The following is a 12,539-nucleotide window of genomic DNA, read 5'->3' as shown; positions in this document are numbered from 1 at the left end:
ACGTGTACAGGTCAACATAACATATGAGCCACTTCTCACTTGTACACGTCAACATAACATATGAGCCACTTTTCACGTGTACACGTCAACATAACATATGAGCCACTTCTCACGTGTACACGCCAACATAACATATGAGCCACTTCTCACGTGTACACGTCAACATAACATATTAGCCACTTCTCACTTGTACACGTCAACATAACATATGAGCCACTTCTCACGTGTACACGTCAACATAACATATGAGCCACTTCTCACGTGTACACGTCAACATAACATATGAGCCACTTCTCACGTGTACAGGTCAACATAACATATGAGCCACTACTCACATGTACACGTCAACATAACATATGAGCCACTTCTCACGTGTACACGTCAACATAACATATGAGCCACTTCTCACGTGTACACGTCAACATAACATATGAGCCACTTCTCACGTGTACACGTCAACATAACATATGAGCCAATTCTCACGTGTACACGTCAACATAACATATGAGCCAATTCTCCCGTGTACAGGTCAACATAACATATGAGCCACTTCTCACGTGTACACGTCAACTTAACATATGAGCTACTTCTTACTTGTTACACGTCAACATACCATATGAGCCACTTCTCACGTGTACCCGTGAACATAACGTATTAGCCTCTTCTCACGCGTACACATGTACTCGCCAGCGTAGAAAACCTCTAATTCCAGGGCAAATACTGTTGTTGCTTTTCTATTTGCCGTTTTAACGATATCATTGAATGGAGTTATTTAACAAGTATAACGTTTTTTAAGCCATCTTTTTTAAGTTATTTCAGAAAGCAAGTTGATTGATCGCGTTACACAAAGTGGTTGTTTGTACATGTTTACAATTTGAAACAATTCTTTTTTTTTTGGGGGGGGGGGGGGTAAATATGAACAGAATAGAGCGGAACAACTATTATCAGCTAAATGTCCAACTGCGTTTTTTAAAATACATGTTTTTTTCACACATATTTTGGCGGTACAGTCCACTGTTCTCTCCTTCCAATTTCACATTTAAATTAATGTTATCAAGATATAATTAGTTTATTTACTTCACCTTTAAATAATGTCACATAAGGCCAATAGAATTACAAACTTTTAGTTGTAGGGTCACTTTTTGTTTTGTTTATGAAGTGCATTCCTGACTGCAAGGTTTTCCTATTTGCATCACTATATTGCCAAATATCGGCCTTACAATGATATATGCATGTATCTGACCAGCAATTGGCTCCTCATTGCATTGAAGTACTTTTTTAACAGAAAATGCACACTGTAGCAAATTTCACTGTATAAACTTTACATTGCTCTACAACTAATGTGAAAACCTACAGAAACAAGCTCGGAAGCAAAAATGTAAAACATAAACGCGGTTAAATGGCACCGGTTGAACGCCAAGACTCAATTAATTTATAAATGGAATAATGAAAAGTAAAAGTAAAAATTGAAAGTAACAATTTTATTTTTATGATCGCAACTTAAATAGTCACCTTCACATATTTGACTTTTGTATGCATGCATAACATCTTATTGTCAAGATTCATGTAAGATTTAATAAGATTAATTCAATGAAATATATTTTTACTGTTCAAGAAGGAGTCTACGCGCATTTTAACCATCCTAGTGCGTTCATATACCCGGTAATGATATCAATCACGCAATATGCCATGACACCAAATATCTCCTTGGTTTGGTCTCTCAGAAGCCTTAAAGCAATGAAATAAATGCCACACTCTCCATCCGCTCACTCCTTCATGTGTTAATGCACTGCAGTATCTCCACACAGCCACACTAGGTCCATTTATTTACAGCATTTGCTATTATGATGATTTGGCCCTCAGTGAGATTTTGCCCATAGGAGGGGCAGGACTAATTTTGTATGAGTATAAGGAAAAACAAATACTAGAAAACATTGTTATTCAACTATGTTGCTCTTAGCAAGGTATGGAAAACAACTTCTGCATTATCGACGTATAATACAGTGAAGAGTTATTTATCGTAACCATTTTTATCAGAATTAGTTAACAGTGGTTCGCTGTGTTAGCAGAGTAGTGACGACAACGATCCCGTTTCAACATGAGCGAATGTTAAAACATAAATGTGTACTGTTTTATGATGAGTGCGATGCTTTTCAATTCCGACGATTTGCTTTAAAAAAGTGGAATTTTGGTAATCAAACTTGTCATGTAACATCGCTAAAATAAACAAAACTTAAACAATAAAGTCATAGTCGTAAAGCCTCTTACGGTAAAATAAATAACATTCATCACACCAAGTTTCAAGTATTAAACAGTTGTTATACTTTTTGAGTCATGCCAAGATACAGTCTTAATGTTGTATTTTCGCCAATTTCGTTGTCATTGCATCCACATTTTAGTAACACGAAAACTATCATATGACGTGCATAGTCTCCTTATGCCCTCTTATCCATATACTAAGTTTTGTGAATGTAGCTTATATTACTTGATAGTGATGCATATAATCTGTATTTTAACTACTTTCGTTGCGATAGAAACCACAATATTGTCTAAGACATAATAAAACAACACGCACATTTCTTTACGGCCATCTCTTGCGTTCAGATGGTATTATTGCAGGATCTAGTCAAAGTAGTGATATTCTTCATGATGTTTGTCTAAAAAAAACACTACTTGCACTGTCTTCCTCTATCATCATTTCAAGCTTTATTAATGTCTTGCATACTTCTTTAGCTACTGCAGCGTCAATGACGGATGTATGGACAGAACGATAAACACGCGGATGGAGGGTTAACCTAAAGTTCACTCCGGTAAATATCAACCCCCAAAAGCCCAAACCATGTGGACAATGAGAAACCCATAGCGAACGACAACATCTAGTTTGCACCAATATGAGCTTAGCAATACCTGTAGGGGTTACAAATTAAAAAGGTTGGCGTAAACAGAGAAATATAATTTGCACTCCATTCCCCATTTATCTCCAAAGTATTTTATTTTATCTTTACGAACATTCAAAGGCCAAAAAAGATACTTGCAAAGAGACTTTATACAAAAAGCTTTATTAACGAACATAAAAATACACAACCTTTAACACACAATTAAAGCAAATAGACGAGGATTCAACATATATTGAAATGTGCAACTGTATGAATCTAACTAAATACAGATGTCTCGAAAATTAAAAATATTCATAAACAAAGCGTGCGTTCACGTTGAATGATAAGAATGAGAAACAGCAAAAAGTTAATGTTTTGGATTTCGCATCAGCATCATGGGGATTTTCTACACGAGCACAACCGTTGACTTTATGAGAAAATCAGGTGCCTGCAACAGAACACAAGAAATATAATATCATTCATCTGAAAATTGAATACATAAACATTCAAAGCTTCAATTAGTTGACATCAAAATATGCCTCATTCAAGAAACATGGCAATGTTTAATGTTTCAAAGTTCCTTAAACCTTTATTTGAACTGTGTAATTCTTGAACATATTTTTTAGTACTGTTGTTTCATCCGTTTTCACCCGAGAATGTTAAAGTTGTTCTATGAAATATTATTATATAACCTTAACAGTACATATGTAAACAGATAGTGCAGCTCCTTGTTTCAAAATATTATATTAATATTAATAATAAAATATTAGCACATACTGTCTTGCTTGAATGTTTATAACTACGATGTATCAAAATTAAGATTTGTCATGTGCACACCACTTCGCCGCACTAGATGTATATACAATAATATGCCATATAAATACTATCATGTGTCGCACATAATTGATCCTTACGTATAATGTAATTATCTTTAAAGATGTACGAAACTGCACAACATGTATGGAAACCAACACCAAACAGACAGTGTAGAAGAGAGCTGGAATATTCCAATTTAAACAATTCTGAATAGGTTTCAGTGCAAGTTTTACTTACCTAGGTAGCGTCGGTCATTCTAGGCGCTGAACAGATAACATACGCGTTAATTATACACAGTTAGGTGTGTGAGGAACATGGATAGAAGGAGGGGTTAGTTAATAAATAAGTTTGAACGACAGGTTAAACTATGTTATACTATCATTATGTAAGCATGTGTTTACACTCCTACGATTCCGTAGTGCCTCATGTTCATTTCAAAAAGTCTTTGGTTGATACAACAAGGCTGGTATTGATATAAAGGCTGCAAAATTGTAAGGTTTGCTTTTCCTTTCGGTAATGTCATTGTTTCACACAATGCCATTACAAAAATACGTTGAATACCACTAAATGTGTTTATTGAAATAGGTAAATTTACATATCAGTCAAACACACTGTAAAAGCTGCTTTGATCATATTACTTTAGTAAAACAGAATTTGAACAATTGAGCCTGAAATCAATGCACAGCCCTGAGTTGAATGTCCGCGGCTTAACGTACACGTTCGAATATGAATATTTTCCGATATAAAAGTATTATGTCTGGTAAACCTTTCTGGCGTTACAAAAATATACTCCTGCTTGGATTAAACACTTTTGGTGGGTCACATTTCATGTTGTAGCCACTTCCCTTGTAGCATATGTAGTAACCAGCTTTGTCGGTAGGATCGGCCAGTATAACGTCGTCTTTGTCAGGTATACATGGGTCCGCTGAAATGGCAATTTTTGGGTCGGTTTCAGGAAGACGTTTCTTTTTCAACGTTTTACCGGACGCTTGTATTTTCGTTTAAATGTATATCCAGTTGCACCTTTGAAGACTTTTGCCAGTACGCCGGTTACAAGGTAGCATATTTAGTTGCAGTTCATGCATTCAAGTATGTATGCTTTTTTCAACAATCACTTTTGTCAAGTATGTCCAAAATTCTATATGCCGTGTCATACCCTTGGCGCATATCATTAGTTGAATATCATGCATACGTCAATCAGCGCATCAAAATACATCTTTCTCCGGTAAGCAAACAAAGAAGTAACGATCTCATTCTGAAATCCCTTAGTATCACCCTGGAGCAGCTTCAACCAAAATGTTATCAAAATGTCCAACAAAAACTCCCTGTTCAAACATATTTTATCCCACATTCCATCTTTGTTGCCTTCATATTTCACCAATGCAACCCTTTACCATTATTAATATTTTTATTATGCAAATGAATCAGCATTTACTTTTTATATCAAACCCTAGTATGAACAAAAGTAAAGTAGTATTGTAGTGCGTGTAAGTCTAATCGTATGCTAGGCTATTGCTAGCCCTACTAAATATCATTTAAAAAAAAGAATAACAGGTGGTCTTTTCAGTGTCATCACCATGTATACACATGAATGGAATATTTGAAATTATAACTGAAAATCGATCATTTCTTAACACAAATACTTTTGGAAACATCAAACACCCGACTGGCTTCGCATTGGAAAATGTACGACTTTCCAAAGGAACAAATGATAAACTTTCGTAGATCGTCTGGGTACGCAAAGTAAACGTTTGATTTATCCGGGATGCACGGATCTGCAATATATTAGGGTCTGTTCTGAATTTTGTCATTAAGATTGGCAAGTTGTTAACACATTGTGTGATTTGCACTCTATGAAGCGCTACAAGCATGCGAACACTACGGGGATGCTTGTTTGCGTTAATGTGAACTACGTAGCACATTAGATTATATTTATTTTACATACTGTAGAACCAACGTTTGTCATTTCACCATCATTAATCATTACTTTCTTATCTAAATTTTGGATCTTGCTATCGACATTATAAGAAATTTTCAAAAACATTTCAAAATTCAGATATTTTAGCCGAGCAATGTCAACGTATGGGAGAATGTGTAAAAATATTTCTTCCAAATACTTGCTGAGAGTTTAATGACATGTTGTTTAGTCAATTTCAAGGAAATCGTGATTTTCATTTTCACTATGACAAATGGTGATTTGAGACAACTAAATAAAAACAAATTCATGTAGCCGTTAATTACGCCATGGGATTCGAGGTCGGGTTGAACACATTTCTCAGTTCACCCGAATTTAATGAATAAAACAGCAACATATTGTTAAAACAAATCCTTGGTTCAACAGTATGTGCAACACACAGTAGTTTGCCAAAGTTATGTTATTTAATTTAGTGTATTATGCTTCGTCGACTAGCTTATGTATCAGTTTTGTTATTTTATATTAAGCAGATGTCATAAGTATGTGATTGTATGTTCAGACGTTGTCTATAAAATGTTAGTTTTCAATATCTATATATGATGGCTAGTAATGTGTTAATACAGTGATTATCATAATTTTTTGTTGTTTTTGCTCTCGTTAAATATAATTTAGCATACAATTTATATTTAAAAATATGTTTATTTATGTTTTTTACTAAGTTAATACTCATGCAAAAATCAATGCCTAGTGTGTTAAATTGATTAGTAAGTTTCTCATTTTTATGAGGTATTTATAATATGTCTGTTTGTTTTGTTTGTAAATTTGTACTTCTGATGCGGTTGTGAGTTTTGTTGGTCAGTTTGTCATTTTGATGCGGCCATTACAATGTGGCTTTGTGTTATGTTGGTGAATTTGTCATTTTGATGCGGCCATTAGAATGTGGCTTTGTGTTTTGTTGGTCAGTTTGTCATTTCGATGCAGCCATGTGTGTTTTGTTGGTCAATTTGTCATTTTAATGCAGCCATTTGTGTTTTGTTGGTCAGTTTGTCATTTTGATGCAGCCATGGGTGTTTTGTTGGTCAGTTTGTCATTTTGAGATGCGGCTATTGCAATAGCGCTGTGTGTTTTGTTTATCAATAAGTTATTCTAATGCGGCCTTATTATTGTACCATGAATCATTCCCGCGCCTTCTGTTACTACATAAATATATACTTTTATGCAAAGTGTTCATGTCGTAACAAGATCAGATGAAATGTTTCCTGCAAAACTTGTTTTTTTTCTCCCAAATGGAAAATGTTCACTTTAAATAAAGCGTCAACTAGCTGCAACTACTAGTTATATTAATTAAACCTTGTCCTTGCCAAATATATCGCGCGTCAGTTCTAGGAAGACAAATGCTATAACATGCTTTGTATTGAAAAGTAGCGATACTATAGCGTAAATTAATAAAAAAGAAATAGGAAGGGATTGATTTGAGACCCTATAGATATTCGAGGATTTTACCGTTTCATATATTAATAAGTTATATATTACTTTAATTATATTATTTTCTCGTCAAAAGTTTCCTTAAATCTGCTTCATATCTAGCTAATGAATAATACAAGCTAAATGCACATCTACATTACATTGTTAAAGCGCATGCATTGAAATATTAATAACAATAAAGCGTGCAACCAATATTTCATGCAATAAAGAGTTAGTCATAATAGAAACAAGCATACTTTATATAAAAAAGGGCAGATTATTTTATAAACTATCGTAATCGTTTATATAAAAATGGCTTGTGACTTAAAGTCATTTAAAACGGATTAAAACAGAAATCAGAGTTCCTAATTGGAACCGTTTAAGTGCATTCATAAAAAATCATTTCTCCAAAAAAACAATATCACATCTCTGGTAAAAATTCAATTGCTTTTGCATTAAGTTTGTTTAAAAAACACAGACATAAGACTGAACCTTCACAATTTCTTCCAAATTACATTTTGTCCTAAAATTCTGCACCCGATTAGCCATTTTAATCCATTACTAACTTCATGAAATCCTTATTAATTTGCAGTATAATTATAAGTTTGTACATGGGACAGTTGTTAAATGTATATATAGCAGAAATGTAAATATCGAAAACAGAAATATTACAAAAAAGGTAACGTTATCAACTTGTGACATGGGAAATTCATATATACAAGAAAGAAACATGTTATGAAGTAGTTCATCACTCACCTGAGGGTGTGGACAGTGTAGTGCCTCCTCCTGTCACAACTATGGAATTGGTAGGGTCCTGTTGTAGTGAGTCCTCAAACACAAATAATGGCCCCACCACGAGAGCAATACGGTTGTTAATTGTCTCCCGGTGGGCGTTCTCCACCAGAATAGCAATCAGAAGCTGCGGCAGTTCCGGCACCTGGTCACCGCGGAATGACAGGTGGAAGTTCACGTGCTGTGTGCCCTCAAACATGTCCGTACTGGGATAAAATGTAGTACAAAATATAACACATATTCATATTTTCAATTCACCTATTTGAAGTAAGAGTTTGAATCTCAAGCGGATGTGTGCTTTTGAGCATGACTGTACTGGTGATAGAAGGTATAACATATTATGAAACACATAAATAGCTTTACTTTTATAGCAAAGAATATAAACAATCCAAACATTCGGTTCCATATTCACTAACGTTTGGAGTCTTAGACTTAAGAATCTAAGCTCCAATTAAAAATAAACTGTAAGGTATAACTATATCTATTACAAGGGCTATTATGGTAAATTGTTTTGTATGTTTAACAAAAAAAACACTAGTTCTATAATTATTTACCAGCCTTACGCTTAATAGAATATGTGTATTATTTTATTGTAACATTTTAGAGTTTGTAACATTTTAGAGTTTGTAACATTTTATAGTTTGTCCGAGTACCACACTCTATTTCATGAGCACGTTGTTGAATTTGAGAATCGTACGTTTGTCTTGGAACATGTCCGTGCTTAGAAAGATATCAATTGAGGCTCGCAACAGGGATAATCTAGCACCAGCCTATATGGCGACATGGGACAACATAGTGTATACTCTAACAGTCAAGGAGGCACATCGGCTTGTAACAGGATTACATAAAATGCAACTTACTAGAACTTCTTCACATCACATTTTTCATATGTAGAGAATCTGGCTTGATAACTGTCGTCAAGCTGAAATACAGGACAAGACACATATTTTCCAACCATTTTGTTTCAGCAACATATATGTGCATTTACAATGGAACCTCTGTTAAAGGACAGGTATCGTTAAACATATGCATTTGCACAACTGTGCTTCAGCCCAGTAATGAAATATAGCTTACATATTTGCAGAACTGTGAGGCAAGGAGCTGGAACTCTGCCGAGTTTGTGTCCGCCAGGTTGGGAGTCATCGTGAAGTTCAATAGCCGGAATGTCATGTTCACAATTGTGTTCACTAAAATGATAAAGAGTAACTCGGATTAATACATTGCGCTAGAAAGTCTGTCTTGCTCACTGAAATAATAGAGGGGAAATCAGTTAAATATTGCTGATATATAGGTATGATCCATAAAGAACATAAATCTTTGACGTGGCATGGTGAAGAGGCTTATATATGAATTAAATACCAAAGGATGTCTGGTCGCACTGGCAAGGTAAACAAAGATGTCGATGTTGCCCTTTCTACTTCAATAGTAGAAGAGGAATACTTATCTGTTTGAGTCTAGCTGTTAATTCAGTATATTAAGTTGGTGCGTCCCCTAAACCAAAGTGAAAAACTTTAATATTTTTTTGTAAGAAGTAGTCATATAGTAGTTTTAAGTGTCGCATTACCAGATTATATGAGCAAAATAAAAGAAACTGAATATCTCACCCTGGCTAGGTGGGGGCGTGGTGATCATATTGATGAGGTAGTCGGAGATGTTGATTTTCACCTCGTCCCACTGTAACTCATTAAGGAGCCATTGGTCGGCAAGATGAACCCACTTCTTGTCCCCAAGCGGGTACACGGAGCTCTTGGCCTCGATCATGGAGTCTATCTCACTTTTGATGAGCGGTTCGGTACCATTAAATACAATAGAATATGTGAAGCCGACCTGCGTGTCTGGATCGTTCTGACGTCTGCAAAAAACGAAGGGCAGACAGTATATAGATGTGAATACAATTGAACATGTGTCACAATTGTAATAATATAATTATTCTGTGAACACGACCAGTGTGTATGGGTAGTACTAACACTTGTACGTAAAATCTGAAAACGCCAGGACTTTTTACGGGTAAAACAATATGATTAAAATGTGATAAAAATCATATGTGGCGTTTGTTCTAACACTTGGTCGTATGTTACTCTTTATGGAAAAGGTAAATGAATTTGGATTCATTAAATGTATTCAACCATTATACAAAAATTCAGAGGGGCTGTAAAAAGTACACTAAAAAGTCTAGTCTTTTATTTCAAAGCCACTATAAGAAATGTTGGATTTTTTTAATGAAGTAAAGGACCTGGTCAAATCCCTCAACATTAGTTACTTCAACAATCAAAAAAATAGTTATAATATATAGAGTAAATTCAAGGGTGATAACTCACTGGAAGTTGTCTATGAAGCAACGGTAGTATCTCTCCTTGTTCACATTGCCCTGGATAGGGACTTCTCGGAATATCTTGTCAATCTGAAATTATTCGAGTTAAAGGACCTTGATCGTTAATTATAAATCTTGACAAACGTGGGAAACTACAAAACATACTTTTTTCCTCATCTTTATTTTCATTTAAAATAATTCGCACACATTTAAGAGCATGAATATATAACACTAAAATAATTTTATTCTAAAAAAGAGATTGACTGAATTTTTATTGATACGTTTCCAGTAGTGACTCTCGTGCAAGAGTCGGTAGTCATGAAGGAAGACTGTTAAGCAATAGAAGCGTCTACCTTTACCTCTACAACCATTTAAATATTTTACTAAATACTACAATTCTTACCTCAGAGCAGAATGTATTTTCGAGCTCCTTAAACTTGGCTGACTCGGAGTCCCAGAGTCGGTCTTCGTCCCGCCATGTAAGGCCGTAGATCTTCTGGGTGCTATTGTACAGCCATGCATCTACACGAGTGAACAAAGAGGTGAACAATGATACACACATGATACAGTTCAGTTCTGAACAATCTTAACATTTGTTAAATTTATTTGTTTCATTTTTTACACTTCACAACAATGCGTTTTCAAAATTATAATTGCATTACACAACAATGCACATGTTATTTGTACTTTCATGTATGTTTCGTGCAAACAAAATACAAATGATACAGCTAATTTCAAATACATACATGAGAATTAAATTTATTGTCAACTGATCCTTCTGACTAGACCAAAACGCATTTGTTCAACCTTACTCATAAGCACGAAATTTGCAAATAAATAATAATTTGACTGTTATTTATTCCTCTAACAATCACAGAAACAGAAACAACTAGGATATCCCATACCGAAAGGCACGTTATAGTTATAAAGCAGCAAGTCTGCGTAGTACACGAGGAGATCTCCTATCAGGTGACCGACGACCTGTTCGTAGCGGTATCTGGGCGTGTCCTCAAATATCACCGTGGCAACCAGCTGCTGCATCTCTGGTATCGATAACTGGCCCATAAACTCCAGCAGGATCTCAATATTTACTGGGTTGTTACTGAAAGTGTATAAAGATATTTAATTAGACACATGTTTATTCCTATTTATCTTTCATAATACTTGGAACTTTTCTGTCAAAATCATTTATTTTTATTTTTATTGATTTTCTTTGTTCTGTAAAAAATCTTTCCTCATTCCATTTGAAACATTGAAACATGCTTTTTAATAAAAAAGAACACATCTACGAACACGGATAAAGGTTACTTTCCTCATACCTAAAACATGAAAGATCGAACGAAGATTATAAACTTACCCAAATCTCTCAACCTTGCATTTTTCGTATGTTGGAAAGAGGTCTTTTCTTCCATTCAAAAGTCGGTCAATCTAGACAGAAAACATACGTCAAAATAATTAAATTTTGTTATACATTATTTTGCAAACAGTTCTAAAACGTTCCAGATCCCAAGAAATATTTCAAACAAATAAAATAAACAAATATATATATATTCCTTTAAATGTTTTAAATAGATAAGCTAAGAGACTTTTTTTGGAACAACTTATTTCTCAGACAGTTTAATGATGATTGCTAGATCATTTACTGAAAACGCTAATGTATACTTTTTTCAAAGTGAGTATAAAATGCATTAGCACTGCTCTATGCATGTAAAGGCAAAAAATAGACAACTATAACATTTTTAAAGAAATTCTATCAAACATTTAATCACTTGTTTGGGAACAGCCCTTCATTTGTATTCGACAAATCTTAGAAGTTTTTCTATACGATCTCAGTCATTTGAAATGTAGCATTATGGTATTGTTGGTTGACTAGATGTAATTTCATTAACATTGTAGTCAAGCACAGTTTCCGTGCGAAAAGGTTTCTGCTTCGTTTGATAGTGAGAGTGGCTTCATTAATATTTATTGAATGGTGTTAAAATTATCTTGAGTTATTGTAAATCTCCCCCTTTTATGGAGGGATATAATGAGATTGTAATACCAAATTCTTATTGAACTCACATCCATGCAGAACCTCTCAGCGTGTAGCCTAAAGCGCGGCGAGGACGAGTCATAAAGGTCATTGCTGAAGGTCAGATTAAGCACACGGAACTTAAGAGGCACCTCTGTGAAGTCTGTAAAGTTCTGGTAGTAGACCAGCAGGTCTCCAAGGCGATATCCAAGCCATCGGTCTGGGGCAAATAGAAGTTTATTTTATGAGGCAAATAAATATATAGACCAGCAAATATCCAAAGCGATTTCCAAGCCAACAGGCTGGGGCAATACAGGGGTATATCTTATGAGACAAATATATACATAGACCAGC

The 12,539-nt window shown here is 34.8% G+C and overlaps 1 protein-coding gene across 1 annotated transcript in view; it reads right to left on the bottom strand.

Annotated features, from left to right (window-relative positions):
- Window positions 1-3,316: 3,316 nt before the first annotated feature.
- LOC128244238 (fibrillin-1-like) overlaps window positions 3,317-12,539 on the bottom strand; it is a 40,705-nt gene continuing 31,482 nt past the window's right edge. The window contains exons 57-67 of the mRNA XM_052962254.1: window positions 12,236-12,405; window positions 11,532-11,602; window positions 11,080-11,276; window positions 10,578-10,696; window positions 10,182-10,264; window positions 9,468-9,715; window positions 8,938-9,050; window positions 8,724-8,785; window positions 7,828-8,069; window positions 4,483-4,617; window positions 3,317-3,324 (exon numbers count right to left, since the gene is read on the bottom strand). Of these exons, the coding sequence (XP_052818214.1) occupies window positions 3,317-3,324; window positions 4,483-4,617; window positions 7,828-8,069; window positions 8,724-8,785; window positions 8,938-9,050; window positions 9,468-9,715; window positions 10,182-10,264; window positions 10,578-10,696; window positions 11,080-11,276; window positions 11,532-11,602; window positions 12,236-12,405 (1,448 nt within the window). The remainder of the gene's footprint in view (window positions 3,325-4,482; window positions 4,618-7,827; window positions 8,070-8,723; window positions 8,786-8,937; window positions 9,051-9,467; window positions 9,716-10,181; window positions 10,265-10,577; window positions 10,697-11,079; window positions 11,277-11,531; window positions 11,603-12,235; window positions 12,406-12,539) is intronic.

This window comes from Mya arenaria, chromosome 8 (genome assembly GCF_026914265.1).
Source record: "Mya arenaria isolate MELC-2E11 chromosome 8, ASM2691426v1".
Lineage (NCBI taxonomy): Eukaryota > Metazoa > Mollusca > Bivalvia > Myida > Myidae > Mya > Mya arenaria.
Note: the sequence above shows the minus strand (reverse complement) of the source record. Positions and strands in the feature narration are given on the sequence as shown.